Source organism: Xiphophorus couchianus, chromosome 14, assembly GCF_001444195.1.
Source record: "Xiphophorus couchianus chromosome 14, X_couchianus-1.0, whole genome shotgun sequence".
NCBI lineage: Eukaryota > Metazoa > Chordata > Actinopteri > Cyprinodontiformes > Poeciliidae > Xiphophorus > Xiphophorus couchianus.
The window spans coordinates 3,104,428-3,121,710 of NC_040241.1; the positions used below are offsets into that span (position 1 = coordinate 3,104,428).

At 38.5% G+C, this 17,283-nt stretch overlaps 3 protein-coding genes across 4 annotated transcripts; all 3 read left to right on the forward strand.

Moving 5' to 3' along the window:
- The first annotated feature begins 4,938 nt into the window (after positions 1-4,938).
- LOC114156794 (uncharacterized) lies at positions 4,939-7,893 on the forward strand. The gene is made up of 4 exons (XM_028037293.1): positions 4,939-5,639; positions 5,720-5,830; positions 5,913-5,938; positions 6,425-7,893. The coding sequence occupies exons 1-4, from the start codon at positions 4,952-4,954 to the stop codon at positions 6,551-6,553; spliced, it is 954 nt and encodes a 317-aa protein (XP_027893094.1). The 5' UTR covers positions 4,939-4,951; the 3' UTR covers positions 6,554-7,893.
- Positions 7,894-8,374: 481 nt separating this feature from the next.
- LOC114156792 (immunoglobulin kappa light chain-like) lies at positions 8,375-11,810 on the forward strand. Its single transcript, XM_028037289.1, has 5 exons — positions 8,375-9,292; positions 9,422-10,132; positions 11,062-11,184; positions 11,270-11,307; positions 11,411-11,810. The coding sequence occupies exons 1-5, from the start codon at positions 9,154-9,156 to the stop codon at positions 11,537-11,539; spliced, it is 1,140 nt and encodes a 379-aa protein (XP_027893090.1). The 5' UTR covers positions 8,375-9,153; the 3' UTR covers positions 11,540-11,810.
- A 2,023-nt stretch (positions 11,811-13,833) lies between these two features.
- Positions 13,834-15,887, forward strand: LOC114156793 (uncharacterized). Of its 2 annotated transcripts, none has more exons than XM_028037290.1 (5): positions 13,834-13,897; positions 14,010-14,684; positions 15,340-15,462; positions 15,537-15,580; positions 15,662-15,887. In XM_028037290.1, the coding sequence occupies exons 1-5, from the start codon at positions 13,843-13,845 to the stop codon at positions 15,776-15,778; spliced, it is 1,014 nt and encodes a 337-aa protein (XP_027893091.1). In that variant the 5' UTR covers positions 13,834-13,842; the 3' UTR covers positions 15,779-15,887. The 2 variants fall into 2 exon arrangements, with proteins under 2 accessions (XP_027893091.1, XP_027893092.1); XM_028037291.1 differs by having other exon boundaries at positions 15,665-15,887.
- Positions 15,888-17,283: the final 1,396 nt, after the last annotated feature.

Consider the following 17,283-nt stretch of genomic DNA (forward strand, 5'->3'; position numbering starts at 1 on the left):
GTGTGAAAATCTTTGTTTTCTGCTGATGTCGAAGAAACACAAGACCGTTTCCATTAAATAAGAAATTAATATTTCACAGGCTTCTGCATCTCTGCACATGCAGCTTGAAAACAGAAAACAATCACCATAAAAATCCCCCAAGGTCTAAAAATATCACCACTGGTGCAGAGTGCATCTCTCATTCTCATGTGGTCTCTTGTTTACCTTTACTCATGTGGTGATGGTGATGGTGTGATCTGCACAGCTGAAGTTTCCACTGGGGGAAGCGTGAGTTTCAGGTCTGCACAGGAGGCCCACCCTGAAGCCCCTGGTCACGGCTTGATATGATCAAATCTGGTTTTGCAGGACTTTTTGCGTGAACAATCTGACCAGCAAAAATGACCAGAACAAATGTCAGAATCGGCTTTGTGAAGACGAGAAATGAGGCGGTGTGAGGGTAGGCACCATAGAGTGTGAAATGAACAAGTCCCAATTAGGGCTGGACAATAAATCAATAACAATATATATTGTGAGAGACAACTTATCAAGATGATTAAATAATATGTCTGATAGAATTTTCAATAATTTCACTGAACTCTGAGCCAGAACTGCATAGAATTCTGGGAGATGTAGGCGTAGCAAAGGCTTTCTTCAGTCAACCTCTCACGGCCAGCTAAGCTAGGTGGGAGGCATTAACCAACCAACCCACCTAATTGGCAACCAAAGAGTTGCTAGGTAACTCTCTGGTTACCTAGCAACATCCTGTTGAGCAATTTCAGGTTTCACCCCTGTGCCTCATAACTGTTTCAAAATAAAAAACAAAACTGTGGATAAAACAAGGGAAGGTGATGCCACCAGTTTGGCTGTATGTCAGATATTTAGAACAAAAAAGTAATCAATAATTATCAATCTTGACAATAGATGATATCGACTGATATGAATATATACAACATCTCGCTAAGTTTATCAGCTATATTGTCCAGCCCTGGTCCCAATAAACTTTAAAATGTTTTCAAAGAACAATTATTGGCACACATTCATGCAACAAGAGTCTGTTACCAATATAGAAAATATAATATTTTTAAAAGAGTCATCAAAAAAAAAAAAGAGCTAATAGTAAAGTCTTTGATCTGCAAAGTTTTCTAAAGACGGGCAGCAGCCTGCTTTGTCTCAGCGTTGGGTCTACAGTCATACAGGATGATTTTAGGTGAACACAGAGAAATTTCTAATCCTCCATCAGGTCCACTTCCTTTCCCATGATGAAAATAGTTACAAAACCCTTTCATGAAAACGTTCATCTCCTTTGTTCACAGATCTCAGTGAACACATCATGCCACACAGCAGTCCACCGGTTTTCTGCACCCCGTCTCTTTGATGCAACCAACAACTGCAGAGTCATCTCAGTATTTCTGCAGATGACAGGACTGCCTTCCACCGGAAATCTGAGGTCTATAGAGTAAAACGGAACGGTGAGAGTTCAGCAGCTCTAGATTCAGTCTCAGGTGTAACACTAGCGTCATAAACCAGGATTGTCAGGGAAATGGGAGAATTGAGCTTCTTAAGTCTGTAGTTCTGCTACACAAACCAACTCTGAGGCCATGATCAACATCCAGTCTGTTTCTGTTCTGTCTTCAGCTCATCCTGAGCTTATGTAAGTGTTTAAGGCAGAGATCTGCAAGGAGCTAAGGGGAAGTAGCCTGATGTAACAGCAAATTAGTTGGCCTAAATAAAACTGGGTTTATCGGAATAATATTTTTGAATAGTAAAAGGACAGGAAATAGGGAGGAGAGAGAAGGAGACAGGCAGCAAGTGGTCCAAGACTGGGAATCAAACCCAGGTGGACCGCAGTGAGGACTACAGCCTCAGCACCTGGTCCATGTGGTCTACCAGCTGACCCACAGGATGTGACTGCTGGTTGCGTTGCTAAGGAAGTGGAGTCATGGCGAATATCGCATAGCAGTGGAAAGCGGTGCCATACTTACTCACTATGGACAGCATGTAAATGATAAACTATAACGGGCCGTTTGGAACATAAACTACTTTTTCATACAAAATATTGACTATGGCATAAATAATATTTCCTGATTAGCATTGCATACATAAATATTGTTTATGTATGTGATGTTCTTTAAAACTAGCCCACATTCTTCATACTCTGAAAGAATTAACTAAATTTGTTCTGTAAGTACAAATGTTTTGTGAAGTCTAAAAATGTATTTCAGTTGACCTCCTTCTTGAAAACTTTTGTATTTAAATTTATTACCCTGAATATTTAGTCTTTAATACAATATCCTCCGCTAAGTTTGAGATTAATTTTTCTTTTTGTAAGTATGTAATGAGAATAGTTTTAGCATATAATGTATTTTTTAAAGTACATGTTTTTTGTTGGTGATTGCAAAATATTGATATTACCGTAATTTAAAAAAATAAAAGGTGGAGTCGGCCTTAAGCCATCTGCTGAATTGGAAGCCGTGTTGGTTTGATGTTGGATTACAGTAAACCATCAAAGGAACACATCAATGCATCTAATACATGACACAAATGTTGTACGCCAAATATTTTTATTAGTAACATTTTCTTTAAAGAATAAAGTATGAGTCAAGGGTGACCAGGCTACGTATGTTAGTTGCCAGCCAATTCAAGGCTAACAGTAGGCTATTCATGCTAATGGCTAGCAGAGGAAGAAGGCAATCCAGTAGGTGACCAGCCTAGGCATGCTAATCACCAGCCTCTCCGAAGCTAACACAAGTGAGTAGCTAACGTTTCATTAGCTTAGTTCCCTTGGCCGGTTGCTCACTTACTGGTGATGACCTATCAGTAATCAGATCAGTAGCTACTAGCTAGCTTCAGAATGAGTATAGTCTACTATAACAAGGAAGTAGACGCTGATATGTGCTTAATAGTCTTTGTTTTGGTGCTGAAACTGTACGATAGAATGTGTTCCATATGGTTACTGGCTAATGCAGGGGTGGGCAATCCTGGTCCTCGAGGGCCGGTGTCCTGCAAATCTTAGATGTCTCCCTGGTCCAACACACTTGAATCCAATAACTGAATCACCTCCTAAGTGCAGTCAGGTTCTCCAGAGTCCTGCTAATGACCTCATTATTTGACTCAGGTGTGCTGAAGTAGAGATGCATCTAAAAGTTGCAGGAGACCGGCCCTCGAGGCCTGGAGTTGCCCACCCCTGGGCTAATGCATATTGCTATACTTTGACTGGTAGGAAGGATTAAACTAGCAAGATAATACTAGTTTAGTTCAACTGTAAGCAATAAAGGGGAAAGAACAAATAACCTCAGTGTTTTTGTTGTCTTTTATATATTCATACATTTAGGCTAACTCGACTGGTAGCTATTAACATGTGCTGTTTCCTTAGTTGGAAATGTGTCACTTGGTACTAGCCAGAGGTGTGACCAAGTCACTGAGTTGCAAGTCTCAAGTAAGTCTCAAGTCTCTGTCCTCAAGTCCGAGTCAAGTCTCAAGTAAAGACAGGCAAAAGTCGAGTCAAGTCTCAAGTCAGGAACCTTTAATTTCAAGTCATTTCGAGTCGTTTTTATTTTATTTTTTTTTATAATTTGCAATTATACATAAAATTCAAATAATAGACCATTTGTTCTTTTTAAAATATGTATTTATCTCAAATGATAGAACATGTGTAGCTGAACACAAAGTATAAAAAACATTTTTAAATTGGACCACTTTATTGCCCAGTTCTGTTAAACTTGATATTCAATAAAAAAAGACGAAAATGCTGACATTTCCACAGCACAATACAAAGAACCATAACAGCAGTTTTTTCCTCTTTTCTCTGACCTGTCAAAACAATATATTGTCAATATAATTTCCCAACGTAGATGTCTTCAAACACAACAACCATCCTTAGATGATACTAGACCCGGTTCATCATCATGATGGGACAGAGAGACTCTGTTCCCTGTGTTCAGGTCCAGAATCTGCTTTCTGTTCCGGAGCCCCGCTCACTATCCACCGGCTTCCTGAGCTAACACGGTGCACATTATTTGTGGAGGCATTTGAAGGACCGGATTTATGGTAAATAATCACCAATTTAACCCGGAGTACACATGCTAACACGAAGTTAGCTAAAGTCAGCTATCTTACAGCAAAAGAAAAGCGCCACCTACCGATCTTTGTGAAGCTTCAAATGCCGGACAAAGTTGGACGTCGTGGCATCTCCATCCGATATTCTCTTCTTGCATGTTTTACAAGTTGCAGTTCGTTTTTTAGTCGAAAGTTCATAACCTACGTAGCCAAAAGAAATTACTCGCGGAAGCATATTCAAGCGGTTATTTCGTATTTCGTTCCCTGAGCTCTGTAGCTTTGTCGCGTTTTTTTAAACGTCCAAATCCTGTTAATTTGATTGGTTGTGCTGTAGCTACGTACACATACATACATAAGGAGAGAGGAAAACCATAGTGACGGTCTGCGCATATTGATACGGAATGAGTGACATTAATTAATGACGCCACTTTATAAATAATGTGTTTTAAATTTTAAGACTTTGAGTAAAAAATATCAAGTCTTTTCAAGTAAACAGCTTCAAGTCGAGTCAAGTCCCAAGTCAATGGCATGAAAGTCAAAGTCAAGTCCGAGTCTTTGAGCATTTTTTCAAGTCAAGTCTCAAGTCGTGATTTTAACGACTCGTCTGACTCGAGTCCAAGTCATGTGACTCGAGTCCCCACCTCTGGTACTAGCCAATGAACTGCAGTCTTGTCTCTTAAGAGTTGAGAAGGCATGCAGTTTCTTTCCACTCAGCATTAAAATCCATGCACAATGGCATCTGCACAGCTGGTCTTATTGATATGTTTTCTTTTAGGAGAAATGGGTAAGATTTGTTCCTAATTCCTCAAATGCTTTTCTTGTCAGGGTTTGCTTTCTGAAACAGGCTTATTTTAAACAAATTAATTCATTTTTTTGTATTTTTACTTTTCTTTCAGTTCAGGTTGCACATCTGACAATGTCCACATCTCTGGATCAAGAGACTGGTTTTCTGTTGGCTCATGTTGGTGAAAAAGTGACAATGCGATGCACCTATGAAGGTAATGAGCCGACGTGGATCTGCTGGTACATGCAGACACTGGGACAGAAGCCGAAGCTCATGTCCAGCGTGTTTGTGTACGGGACAGAAATCGTTTTTCATGAGGAATTCAAGAATAACTCACATTACATCATAGAGAAGAAAGGACATTTGCATTATTTGACAATATTAGATCTAAAAATGTCAGATTCAGCTACATACTACTGTGCACTGAGCCATAAACAAGTTGTGCATTTTGGAAAGGGAACTACAGTCAGTGTTAAAGGTCCAGGTTTTAACATCCAAGCTTCAGTCCATCAGCTGGAATCTGAAACCATCCAGCCAGGAGTCTCTGTGACTCTGAACTGTACGGTACAAATTGATAGTTGTGATGGAGAACACGACGTTTACTGGTTCAGGAACACAGAGGAATCTCAACCAGGACTCATTTACACCTATGGAAGCAGGAAGGATCAGTGTATGAGCAATTCCAGCACAAAAAGTCAAACATGTGTGCACAGCCTGTCGATGAAGAACCTGAATGCGTCTCATACTGGAACCTACTACTGCGCTGTTGCTTCATGTGGACATGTTGTGTTTGGAAATGGGACGATGCTGAGCCTCTCATGTAAGTAAAAGTATTTTGTGTTTCAAAGTTAAATCTCGACTGAAGACAAAAACAAAGAGTGAAATCTGTTATTCTGACAGGTGATAAAATGCACCTGCTCCACTTGTTGGCTGGCTCTTTGACAACCCTCCTCATTGTTTTGTTGATTGCCTTGGGATGCAAACTAAATAAAAAGTACTGCCAAAGTTCAGGTAACGTAATAAATAGTGTCTCATTCCTTTCTTGTTCAGTGACAATATATTCTCACTGAACAATTTTCTGTTTCATAAGCAGAACCCGAACCTTCTACCGCCACCGAGGTGAGATTTTTCTCAATAAGTTACAGCCTAAAATTACACCTATTATGTAGTTATGATCTCAAAATTATTCATACATATGGCAGATTTGGATTTAAATGTACTTTCATTCAACCAAGAAATGTGTTTCTGATGGGAATTGAAAATTATAAAAATTGGACAATTGTGTCAGTTTTAGAAAAATATTTATCCGCTATTTTCATCTTTAATAAATTAATCAATACTTTAGTTCTTGACTACAGTTTTGCAAGTTTCTATTTACACTTGACGCCCAAGTCTTTGAGAGTGAAAGGACTCCTTGAATTTACACTAATCTCAGGCCAGTACAAAATGTCAATATTGCTTCCAGTCAATAGAAAAACATTGATTAAATATAATAATAACTGTAAACCTAAATCTGTCAGGTGTATAAATGGTCTTGGGCTTAGCTGTGTTATTTTTTTAAATGTTTTACAATTAATTTTTTTCGGCTTTTACTGTCATTTCCAGGATGCCAACCAAGACACAGACAGAATCCACTATGCATCAATAAATGTCGATCACTCTAATAGATCTAGAAGACATAGAAGCAGCGCAACAACTGAGTGTGTTTACTCCAAGATAAGTCAGCAAAAATGAATTATTTCTTCCTGGAAATCTTTATTGCCAGTTTGGTTACATTTGTTTAGCAGGTTCAATACGCTTTGTTGATAACAAGATTTTGGTATGAATGTCATAAGAGCAGCTGGTGTCACATTGTTTCCCATCTTGTCTTTTACGTTGCTATATTTGAAAAAGAAAACAAAAAATACTTAATGGGTCAGAAAGTGAAGAAGACGATACATCTTTTGGAAAATCAAACTCACACCCTGAAGATACTCTTGTCTCATTTGTGCACAGAGTTTGATGTTTGATTCAGTGTTCCGTGTTATTACAGGGTATATATGCAGTTTTCTTATTTCATGGTTTTAAGATGAGTGTTCAAAGCTCTTTATGAGCGCCCCCAAATGCTTACGTTATTGTTAGCTGAATTAAATAGACATAGCCACACTCAGTGGTGGGTGAAATTAGTGCAGACAGAGCGTCTGCATGCTGTAATCAGGTAATGTTAGCACCGTGTCTCTTTTTTGCAATGTACCTTTATTTTCTGTTTTTAACTTAATCTTTTTTTTTTTTTAGTAAATAACTTTGTGGAACCTAAGGTGTGTGGTTTTATACACTGACTTTTCAACCTACATAAATTAGATCTTTGAAAAAAACACATAGTTTATATGTAAGCACTCTAGAACGCACTGTGTATTTTTTTTTTTGTCATGATGTTGAAGATTTTATATAATAAAGATTCCAATTTTTCTTTTAATTCTTGTGTTTTTTGGCTCATGTACGGCCAGAAGTTGTTACTGCTGCTTTTCTCTCTCTGAGGTAAATAAATGCAACTACTATAGTTTGGATGGTAACACTGTTATAATGTGTTCTGTAGCAAATAAATGAAATGTCAAAGTAAGAGACACAGGCTATCCTGTATAATCATTACACATACAGTATATCAAGTGTTTCACTAGAACTTACAGTATTAATGACAAATGCATAATTTACTTCTGAAGTTTGCTGTGTAATATCTAACAATTAAACAAAGTGACTGTCATGAGGTGAGAGACCTTTGTAATGAGAAAACGTATCAGTTTTATAAGACAGTTTCCTTTGACCTTATCAGTAGATCATTAACTGTTGCAGCTTCTTAGTAGTTTGGCAAGTTTATTAGTATGGTACATTTCAACAAAGCGGAAATTCAAAGTGTTTCACATGATGAAAACATAAAACAGCAAACAAAAAATTAGCAGTGGCACGAAAAGGAAAGCAATAAAAAGTTGGAATGCAAATTAAAATAAATTTTGTTTCACTTAATATAGATCAAAGGTGAGTAAACAAAGGAGTTTTTTTTAACACTAAAGGAAGTCGGTGTTTAAGCAGATTTGCAGTTTTCTGGACGTTTGTTCCAGATAACAGGTGCATAGAAGCTGAATGCTGCTTCTCCATGTTTGGTTCTGGTTCTGGGGATGCAGAGCAGACCAGTACCAGAAGACCTAAGTGGTTCTGGATCAGCTGAAACTGTCTGATCCACTTTGTAGGCAGTCTTGTGAAGACACAGTTGCAGTAATCAATGCGACTAAAGATGAACACAAGCTGAAACATTAGTCCTCTAGTCCTGGAAATGTTCTTCAGGTGACAGAAGGCCGACTTTGTAACTTTCTTTATGTGACTTTGAAGGTTCAGGTCAGAGTTCATCAGTAAACCCAGATTTCAGGTCTTATCTCTAGTTTCCATCTGTAGCTGCGGAAACTGTGTGCTGATTGTAGATCGTTCCTCTTTTGGTCTAAAGTTAATTACTTTCATGTTTATTCAACTGAAGAAAGTTACGAGTGATGGCAATTACATTTGGAATCAACATTTGGCTTAATAAATATAATTAATTATTTATGATTTATGAAACTATCAGCTAAGACAGAATTTCTTCTGTCGAATCAGAGATACCATCCATCAGCTGGAGCCAGAAGTCAAAGTCAGGTAAAACACATTCATGTGGACACATGCAGTCTAACTGAATGTACGCTTCAGGTACAGCAGCTTACCCTGATGTGTGTGAATGAAGAAACAGCTTGCAGATGTGCCTGGGCGGGATATTTGGATCTGTTGATAGCCAAGCAACCACCAACAAGTTCCACCCTCAGTTCTTTTTCTCCTCAGTAACATGTTTCAGCGTATCTGGAATAGTAGATTATAATATAGCATAATGCTTCGCATCGAACAAAAATTCTGTAATGATCACAATCAGCTATTGAACATCCCTTGTGTGCAAGGTCGCATGCATAAAGGTTTTTTGCATAGGCGGCGCTCGGTTGCACCAGGCATTTTGCCGAGCTGGATGGTTGCCACGGGAGAGCAAAAGATTTCTCAAACATGCATGAAAGAATCTAAACAACACTCCAGGCATGTTTGATAAGGGAATAACAATAAAGCATGACGCAAAGTGACTTTACATATTATTTCCCCTTTAAATCCATCACAGGTTATTTAGTTAGATGTCATAATTTCACTTAAAGTTTAGGTGTAAATAAATTTACAAACGCAGACTTCATTCGACTGTAACTGAACTAATGTTCTCAAGAACAAACATAGACACCACAGATAGGTTTGAGCATGTGATTATGTTTCCAAAGTAGGACACATTGCATCACTTTATGCTAACCAATCAATGGCAGACTAGACCCTTAAGAGAGGAAAATGCTAAAAAGATACTTTCCATTCACCACAATAATCTGAAGACAATGGCATTTGCACACTATGCCTTCTTTCCGACATGCCTTGTCCTATGCTTGGGTGAGTTTTTGGTTTCTTTTAATATGGCTTTCTTAATTGCATGAAATGTCGGATTTATTTTATGTAATGTGTAGATTAAATTTGGTTGACTTTTAATTTATTTATTTTTTACTCTGATTTTTGATTTAGTTCAGGAAACTCATCTGTCATCATATTCATCTGTTCACCAAGAGAGCAGCTTCACCTCAGCCCATGTCGGTGGCAAAGTGACCATTCGATGTTTCTACAAAGGTGACGATTCAGCATGGATCTGCTGGTACAAACAAATCCTGGGGCAGAAGCCAAGGCTCATTTCGAGCTTCTATAGCTATGGAACAAAAAGGACTTTTTACCATGAATTCCAGAACAGTAGTCGTTTCCAGATGGATGCAGAGAATCACACTTACTACCTGACGGTTTCGGACCTACTTGTCTCAGACTCAGCGACTTACTACTGTGCAGTTAACTATGCAAAGGTGCTGACTTTTGTAGAGGGAAAAACAGTTAGTGTTAGAGATTCAGGTTTTGACAGTCAGGCTTCGGTCGATCAGCCAAAGTACGCCGCCGTCCCGCCGGGAGGCTCTGTGACTCTCAACTGCACAGTACAAACTGGGAGCTGTGGTGGAGAACACAGAGTTTACTGGTTCAGAAACTCTGATGGCTCTCCACCAGGACTGGTTTATGGACACGGAGCCAAGAGTGAGCAGTGTGAGACAAATCCCTACAGACAGACACACACCTGTGTGTATGACCTGCCTGTGGAGAATCTGGATGCGTCTCATGCTGGGACCTATTACTGCGCCGTCGCCTCCTGTGGACACATTGTTTTTGGAAACGGAACCACGCTGAATTTCTCCTTAGGTGAGTTATAATCCTGATGATTTATGAATAACAACTGGTAAATACAGTGATGACATTTCTATTAGTAATCAGTTCTTCATTGAGAAACCTGCATTTATCAATATCTACTCATGTTTGCTGTCTCTTAAAAAGAAAGGTTATTTAATTTAAATTAAACCTCCAACATTTCCCTTGCTCTATCCATTGGACAAAATGTAAAATGTTGCTCACTGCGATGATTCTGCTCTCTGGAATCAGAAAGTCCATCAGTAACTTTGAGCTGTGAGGTATTTGAGGGCTTTCCAGTGTGAACGGCGCGTTTCAAGTCGACAGCAGCAATCCAGACGTTCTGGTCCTCTGAATAAATTCACACTCACATCCATGTTCCCAACTCTCATGAAAATTAAACCATTAATTATGACATTAAAGGGATGACATTATTTAAAAGTGAGACCACTTTTACTATTTCGCATCTTGCTTTCAGAATGAACTTGTTAGGACAGCCAGGCGTGTTGGCAGCTGTGTGGACATTTTCCCACAGAGAGTCTTCTTCAGTGTGTTAGCTGATTTCAAATCTTTAAGACCTTCAAACCCTTTAGAAGATTAATAAACCAATAAGGTTGTGTTTCTGACAGACTCAGTCTGTTTTTATCAGGAACACACCAAACTAAATGTCAGCAGCTAAAGCTGAGCCGGCCTTTCTTAATATAACTGAATAAGGATGTTCTTCTGGTTGTGTGTAATTTTAGCCATTTTAAATGGAAATTATAATGTCATTCTGGTCAGTTTATTTATTTATTTATTTATTTATTTATTTATTTATCCCAAATATGTTAGCAGAACACCCAGGCTGCCATAGATTACCTTTTTTTCTCCACACAATTTTATAGCTACTCAATGTTTGTTTTAAAACACAAAACTAATTGGTTTTATTTCTTGGCTCTTTGCAGGAGAAGAAAACATCTTGGTGTACCTGTTTGTGGGATTTGGGTTTGGGTCTGTCACCACCGCCCTGGTTGTTTTACTGATTATCTTTGTGAACAGGAGAAAGACAAGACGTCACCAAGCCACGGGTAAAGTGGGAAACATTTATCATTCACTTTATGGCTACTGGAGAGTAATTTTAATAAACTTTTTTTTTAATGTTTTCAAAACTAGAGTCCAGACGGCCTGTGGCCTGGACCACAATAACCGAGGTAAGAATAATCACAACCTGAAACTGAAATTAGTTTTTATTTATTTAGAATTTTGTTCATCCATATTTTGAACCGTCCACCTATAACTATCGTGTACTTCCAGGATAATCACAGAGACTCAGGCGACCTCCACTATGCATCTATAAATGTTGAGTCATCCAGCAGATCACAGAAACAGAGGAAGAGCAGCCAGTCTGTCCGCCTCTGCTCTAGTGTAAAAAATGAGAAATAAAGATCCTTTACTATTCAGAATCGCTGAGGCTTTTCATAATGTGAATGATTTTTGTTCTCTGAATTGAGATAAACTTTCTAAGGCTTAAATAAGATGGCAAATTTATTTCTTTAGGATCTTTTTTTTTTAACTAAGGCAGCTTTCTATTTTTGCTGTTAGTATTCTTCTGCTCACTTCATATGAACGAGTCAATGAATACATTTTTCTTGGCTTCAACAATATTTCTTTTCGTACACGATGCTATCTGCGTTTTTCCCACAATAAAGGTGTTTTGTTTGTGTCTGCTTGTAATTTATTACGTTTTTTTTTTTTTCTTCAGTGTTTCAAATACAGGTAGCATTACATCAAACTGCTGTTGCTGCATTGGCCTGTTTTTTTTGACAAGCTAATGAGGAACAATGATCAGGATAAAATGGGTTTTATGGCACAACACTGAGGTTCATAACAAAAAGTATAAAATAATTCAAATGTGATACTCAGTCTTTTAAACTGGCCACTGAGTTTAAGGTGCAAACATTTGTTTTGGAAGGTTAATTAGAGGTCATTTCACTCTGGCTACATAAAGTCACTACATTTTATATCTCCAACCAAGCACTCTGTCTGTCATATCATTAAGTTTAGTGATTTTCAAACTCCTAAAACCGTGACGTGTCATTTCAACAATGACACAAATACAGAATCTAAATGTTTTGAGATTACAATATAATAACAGTCTACAAAGTGAAACAACGTAAAGTTGAATTTTTTTTTCTCTAGCACTTTTCACAAACATATAGATCACAAAGTGCTTCATAAAGGCAAAACAATGAAAACAAAAACATACCAATAAAAAACATTAATCATAATCCTGTCTGAATGAAAATTTCTGAGCAGCAGGTAAAACGCCCCCACCTGGTAGAGGACTGTGTTACTGCTAGAGGTTGAATAAAACTAATCATATTAAACCATACAATATGTGTAAATAACAGAAACATTTAAGAATGCTATTAGTGGTAATAGGCATATAATAAATAAGATACAAACAATGTGCATAAAATAATAATACAAAATCCTTTATTTGGAGGTTTTGATCTGAACTTATTGTAACATACAAAATAATACTTCAGAAAAGGTAATTTTTCAGAAAAGGCCATCTTTTCATGGAACCTAAGCTGAGATTTATGTTACTTTCTGGAATAAAAAAAGATTATTTTAAATTGAAATCTGCCAGAGGTCTGAATAAATCTGAACTTAACTTTACGTCGGCATGTGTGTGTGTGGGGGGGGAGGGGGGGAGTGTGTATGTGATAGGTACTTGAATATAAGATACAATGTCCTTGACTCCATCCATCCATCCATCCATCCATCCATTCATTCTCTTCTGCTTTATCCGGGGTCGGGTCGCAGGGGTAGCAGCTTCAGAAGAGAGGCCCAGACTTCCCTCTCCACAGCCACTTGTTCCAGCTCCTCCAGGGGAACCCCAAGGCGTTCCCAGGCCAGCCGAGAGACATAGTCCCTCCAGCGTGTCCTGGGTCTTCCCCGGGGCCTCCTCCCAGTGAGACGTACCCGGAACACCTCACCAGGGAGGCGCCCAGGAGGCATCCTGACCAGATGCCCGAGCCACCTCAACTGGCTCCTCTCGATGTGAAGGAGCAGCGGCTCTACTCTGAGTTCCTCCCGGATGACTGAGCTTCTCACCCTATCTCTAAGGGAGAGCCCAGCCACCCTACGGAGGAAAACCATTTCGGCTGCTTGTATCCGCGATACAAGTGGCCAAAATGTATCGCGGATACAAGTGGCCCACTTGTATTTCGTCCCACTATAACCTATAGAAGAAAATATCCTTTATTAGTTTATTTATTTAGTTTGAAGTAACTAAATGATTTGAGTAAGACTGACTTAAACTTTCAAATTAAACCAGCTTAATATATTCATTTAGATAAACTTCATTGAATTACTTGTTACCAATTGAAGCAATTTAATTAAGTTGATTCAACTATTTCCTTTTTACAATGTACAATAACGTTCCACATCACCAAACAGCTGAATTCCTGTTTTCCTTCAGAAAGTATTAAGCATCTCAGGGTCAATAAAATCCTCTCCAGATTATTGCATGTAAAACGTACATCCTTCTGTCTACTTTAGTGACTCAGTTTTTACGCCTAATACCAGGTTCAAGAGTCATAGAGAACAACTGTGGAGGGAGGCGGCACTGAAAATGAGCTCAGAGTGAGACATGCACTCTGATTGGCTAGTCAGACACAGACGTAAAAAGGGGAAAACTTTCAGAGATTCATTTCTTTCATCACTGCATTTTAAGCACAATGTCTCCTCCAGCCTTTGCTTTGTATATAGTAGCTCTACTTGTTGTAATAGCGGGTAAGTTGAGTTTTTTTTTGTTTTTTTATGATTCTTTCATTCTCACCGTTCACAGTTCCTTCCATTGTAATTTCATCAGATTTCTTCTCTGTCTACATGATTTTGTCTGCAGCTCACAAACCAGCTTTGACACATTTGTCGCTACTTATGGAATCAGCTGAAGTTGGAGGCAGTACGACTTTGCAGTGCCTCTGTCGGGACGATGCAGCTGTGATGTTTTACTGGTACAAACAAACTCAGGGGAAGGAACCAAGACTCGTCTGCACATTCTACAAATATAAAGAAAACCGTTTTGAAGATGAATTTGACACTTCTCGTTTCTCTTTAGACAGTAAAAACCACAGCAACATTTTGCTGAACATATCCGATTTGAGGATGTCAGACTCAGCGACTTATTACTGTCTAAAGAGCAACTTAGCTGTCATCAAGTTTTGTGAGGGGACTACACTCATTGTGAAAGGTTCAGGACTAAACCCCCCAACATCACTCCAACAGTCTGAGACGGAGCCCATCCGATCACCGGACTGCTCAGTACAAACTGGGAACTGTGGTGCGGAGCACAGTTTTTACTGGTTCAGGAACTCTGGAGATTTCCACCCTGGGTTGATTTACAGCCAGGCGGGCGATAAGAACGCGTGTGAGAGGAAACGCAAGGCATCAACAAACAGCTGTTCTTTCAACCTGCCAATGAAGAACCTGAATAAGTCACAAAATGGAGCCGATTTCTGTGCTGTTGCTTCATGTGGACACATACTGTTTGGAGACCAGACCATCGTCCACTCTAAAGGTAGGAAAGTCACCTCAGTTCAAGAGTACATTTTATCACCAAGTCCAAATATTCAGCTTTCTAATTTCATTCTTGATGACTGTACATGATTCCACTCTGAGCTTTGATTTCAGATGCGTTGGCGTTCCGGCGCCCTGGAGGAACAAGAACTCCAGGCCTTCACTTATTTAACAGCATCCAGATTCTGTAGCTCCTCTTGTAAACTGTTAGCAGTTAGTGAGTGAGTTATTTACACCTGACTCACTGAGGGGTTTCTAAGTACTTTCATTTGAATTCAAATCGTTCAATCAAGCGATAGAACATTTAGCCTATCAGATCTGAGATGGGAAGCATTTATGTAGTTGGGTTTTTTTTGCAAATGTTTTAAGGGCTACAGGATGTATAAAATTTATCTCGGGATAAATAAAGTATCTATCTATCTATCTATCTATCTATCTATGTGAAATCTCAAGAGCACATATCACTCTTAATATTTTTTCTTCTCGCTCTTGGTAGTTGATTTTGTGCCACATCTTGTTCTAATTTTGTCTCCGTCTTGTTCCTGCAGAGGGACAGATAAAACTTTTCTGTTCTTGTAATTTCTTTGTGAACGTGGAGACATTATAAAGATACAAACCAAAATCTGTTGTGTTTTCTGCTGCTCGTCTCCCTGCAGGTGACTCTGTCTCCATTGTCTTGGTTTATCTCCTGAGTGGAGCTTTGTCACTCACCGCCCTGCTAGCAGCTACACTGGCCTTCTCGGTGTTAAGACTGAGCAAAAGACACAGTCAGCAAACAGGTAGCTGCTGTAATTTAAAACTCTGTGTAGCTGTTACAGAGTGAGAGTGAATGTGATTTTATCATTCTTTACAGATTGCAACGATACATTTTCTGCAACAAACGCTCCAACTGCTCGGGTAAGAATCATCTTCTCTAGAGAATTAAGGTCTACTTCTGTTTCAGTGCTGCATTTTCTCTGTTTTGTCTTTTGTCTGCAGCAGCTCCAAGGTGGAGAAAACCTCCAATATGCTGCTGTGAACAATGTGAAGCAAAACATGTCAGGAGGAGCAAAGAAGAACTTCAGTGAATGTGTCTATTCTACTGTGAGGCAGTAGAGTTCTGTTGCTGTTGATGATTGTGAAAAACATGTTTGTCTTTATCTGACTTTATCACAGGGTATATAGGTGATATGTAAGCTTGTTATAAAGTTTTGTACAAAGCTAACACCTGCTGTCTTTGATTCAGAGACTCAGAACTGAAGCGTGAATGCAGGAAATAAAAGAGGTGAGACAGGAGCAGCTACAACCCCAACGCAGAATAACGACGGGACGTTTGGCTCTTTTGGCTCCCAAACGGTTCTTAATCTATGATCATATGCGACTCCATATTCAAACCAGGGCAGCCACCATTAAGATGTTAACACCCGTGATTCATCTGAAAATTTGAATGCGTTAATGATTTTGAGACACTAAGAAATGGAAAAACAATAATTGCAACACGTCCGATGTTAGATCTACAGGCTGATACCCATTGGATGTTTGAGACTGAGACAAAACCACACATATCCAGCTCAGTATGGAAATATTACTGTAATCCGAGTTACATCTGAATCAGAATAATCTTAATTAAAATGGACATTTTGCTAGACTTTTCTCTGAATTTTCCCTCTGTGGGTCAATAAAAGAAATTTCTAATTTATTCAGTAAATAGATTGCTTTGATTTCTTCAAACAAATATTTAGATTCATCCCATTTATGTAGGCGTTATAATTTTAAAAAAAGTTGAGATTTTTGAGTAAGTTGCTTAACAAGTTTATGAAAAATATTTCTTATTTGATTTAAGTAATTGGTGTAAATGTAGGACATTAACTCGCTGTAAAAGGTTTTCACTAAATCAACACCTACTGTTTGACTAAGTAGGGTCAGAAACTTTAAAAGGTGGGAGGGTTAGGGTTAGGGTAAGCTAGGGTAGGGTTAGGGGTTAGGGGTTATTGTAGGGTTAAGGGTAGGGTTAGGGGTTACCCTAGGTAAGCTGGAAGGTCAGAAAAATGATGAGAAAGAATGACAGAAGAAAAGAAGAACAGGAAGCAGGAATTCCACAAGATAGCCAGGAAAGAAGGCAGGAGAGAGCCAAGGCAGAAAGGAATGGAGGAAGAAAAAAGGACACAAGAGAAGAAGAAACTAACCATATAAGCCAGGAAGGTAGGAAGGCTGATAAAACTATGACATCACTGCTTTTGGATGGGAAGTGCTCCAACAAAATTATAGAATTTTTTTCAAGGTATTTCCTACACAGCCAGACATTAAGTTAGTCTGATTTATTACGGTAAAATGAAATGTAAAGGAATGAAAAGCTACAGGACTGAAGTAATCCAAACCCCAGTTGCTGTTAAATACATTTTGGAGGCAACTTCTACTGATAACCAGCAATAAATTTAAATTTTTAAATTTAAATAATTGTTTTGGCAATGCTTTGGTAAGAAGAAAAAAAAACATTTTGACATTGACTTCTCAGGTTATAAGTGATTACTGACTACATTAAAGACTTTTTTTTCTTCTGGGTGCTGAAGATCAAATAAAAATAATGTGTTGAAAGGTAGTAAAATTAAAAAAGTAAACTC

What these genes read in the sequence shown, in the direction of transcription:
- LOC114156794 (XM_028037293.1), top strand. Translation starts at nt 4,952, where the DNA reads ATGTCCACATCTCTGGATCAAGAGACTGGTTTTCTGTTGGCTCATGTT. An exon ending in AAAGTACTGCCAAAGTTCAG is followed by an intron (nt 5,831 to 5,912) that starts GTAACGTAATAA and finishes TTTCATAAGCAG; the next exon opens with AACCCGAACCTTCTACCGCC. An exon ending in AACCTTCTACCGCCACCGAG is followed by an intron (nt 5,939 to 6,424) that starts GTGAGATTTTTC and finishes TGTCATTTCCAG; the next exon opens with GATGCCAACCAAGACACAGA.
- LOC114156792 (XM_028037289.1), top strand. Translation starts at nt 9,154, where the DNA reads ATGCTAACCAATCAATGGCAGACTAGACCCTTAAGAGAGGAAAATGCT. An exon ending in ATGCCTTGTCCTATGCTTGG is followed by an intron (nt 9,293 to 9,421) that starts GTGAGTTTTTGG and finishes TTTTTGATTTAG; the next exon opens with TTCAGGAAACTCATCTGTCA. An exon ending in CACGCTGAATTTCTCCTTAG is followed by an intron (nt 10,133 to 11,061) that starts GTGAGTTATAAT and finishes GGCTCTTTGCAG; the next exon opens with GAGAAGAAAACATCTTGGTG.
- LOC114156793 (XM_028037290.1), top strand. Translation starts at nt 13,843, where the DNA reads ATGTCTCCTCCAGCCTTTGCTTTGTATATAGTAGCTCTACTTGTTGTA. An exon ending in TCTACTTGTTGTAATAGCGG is followed by an intron (nt 13,898 to 14,009) that starts GTAAGTTGAGTT and finishes TTTTGTCTGCAG; the next exon opens with CTCACAAACCAGCTTTGACA. An exon ending in AAGACACAGTCAGCAAACAG is followed by an intron (nt 15,463 to 15,536) that starts GTAGCTGCTGTA and finishes CATTCTTTACAG; the next exon opens with ATTGCAACGATACATTTTCT.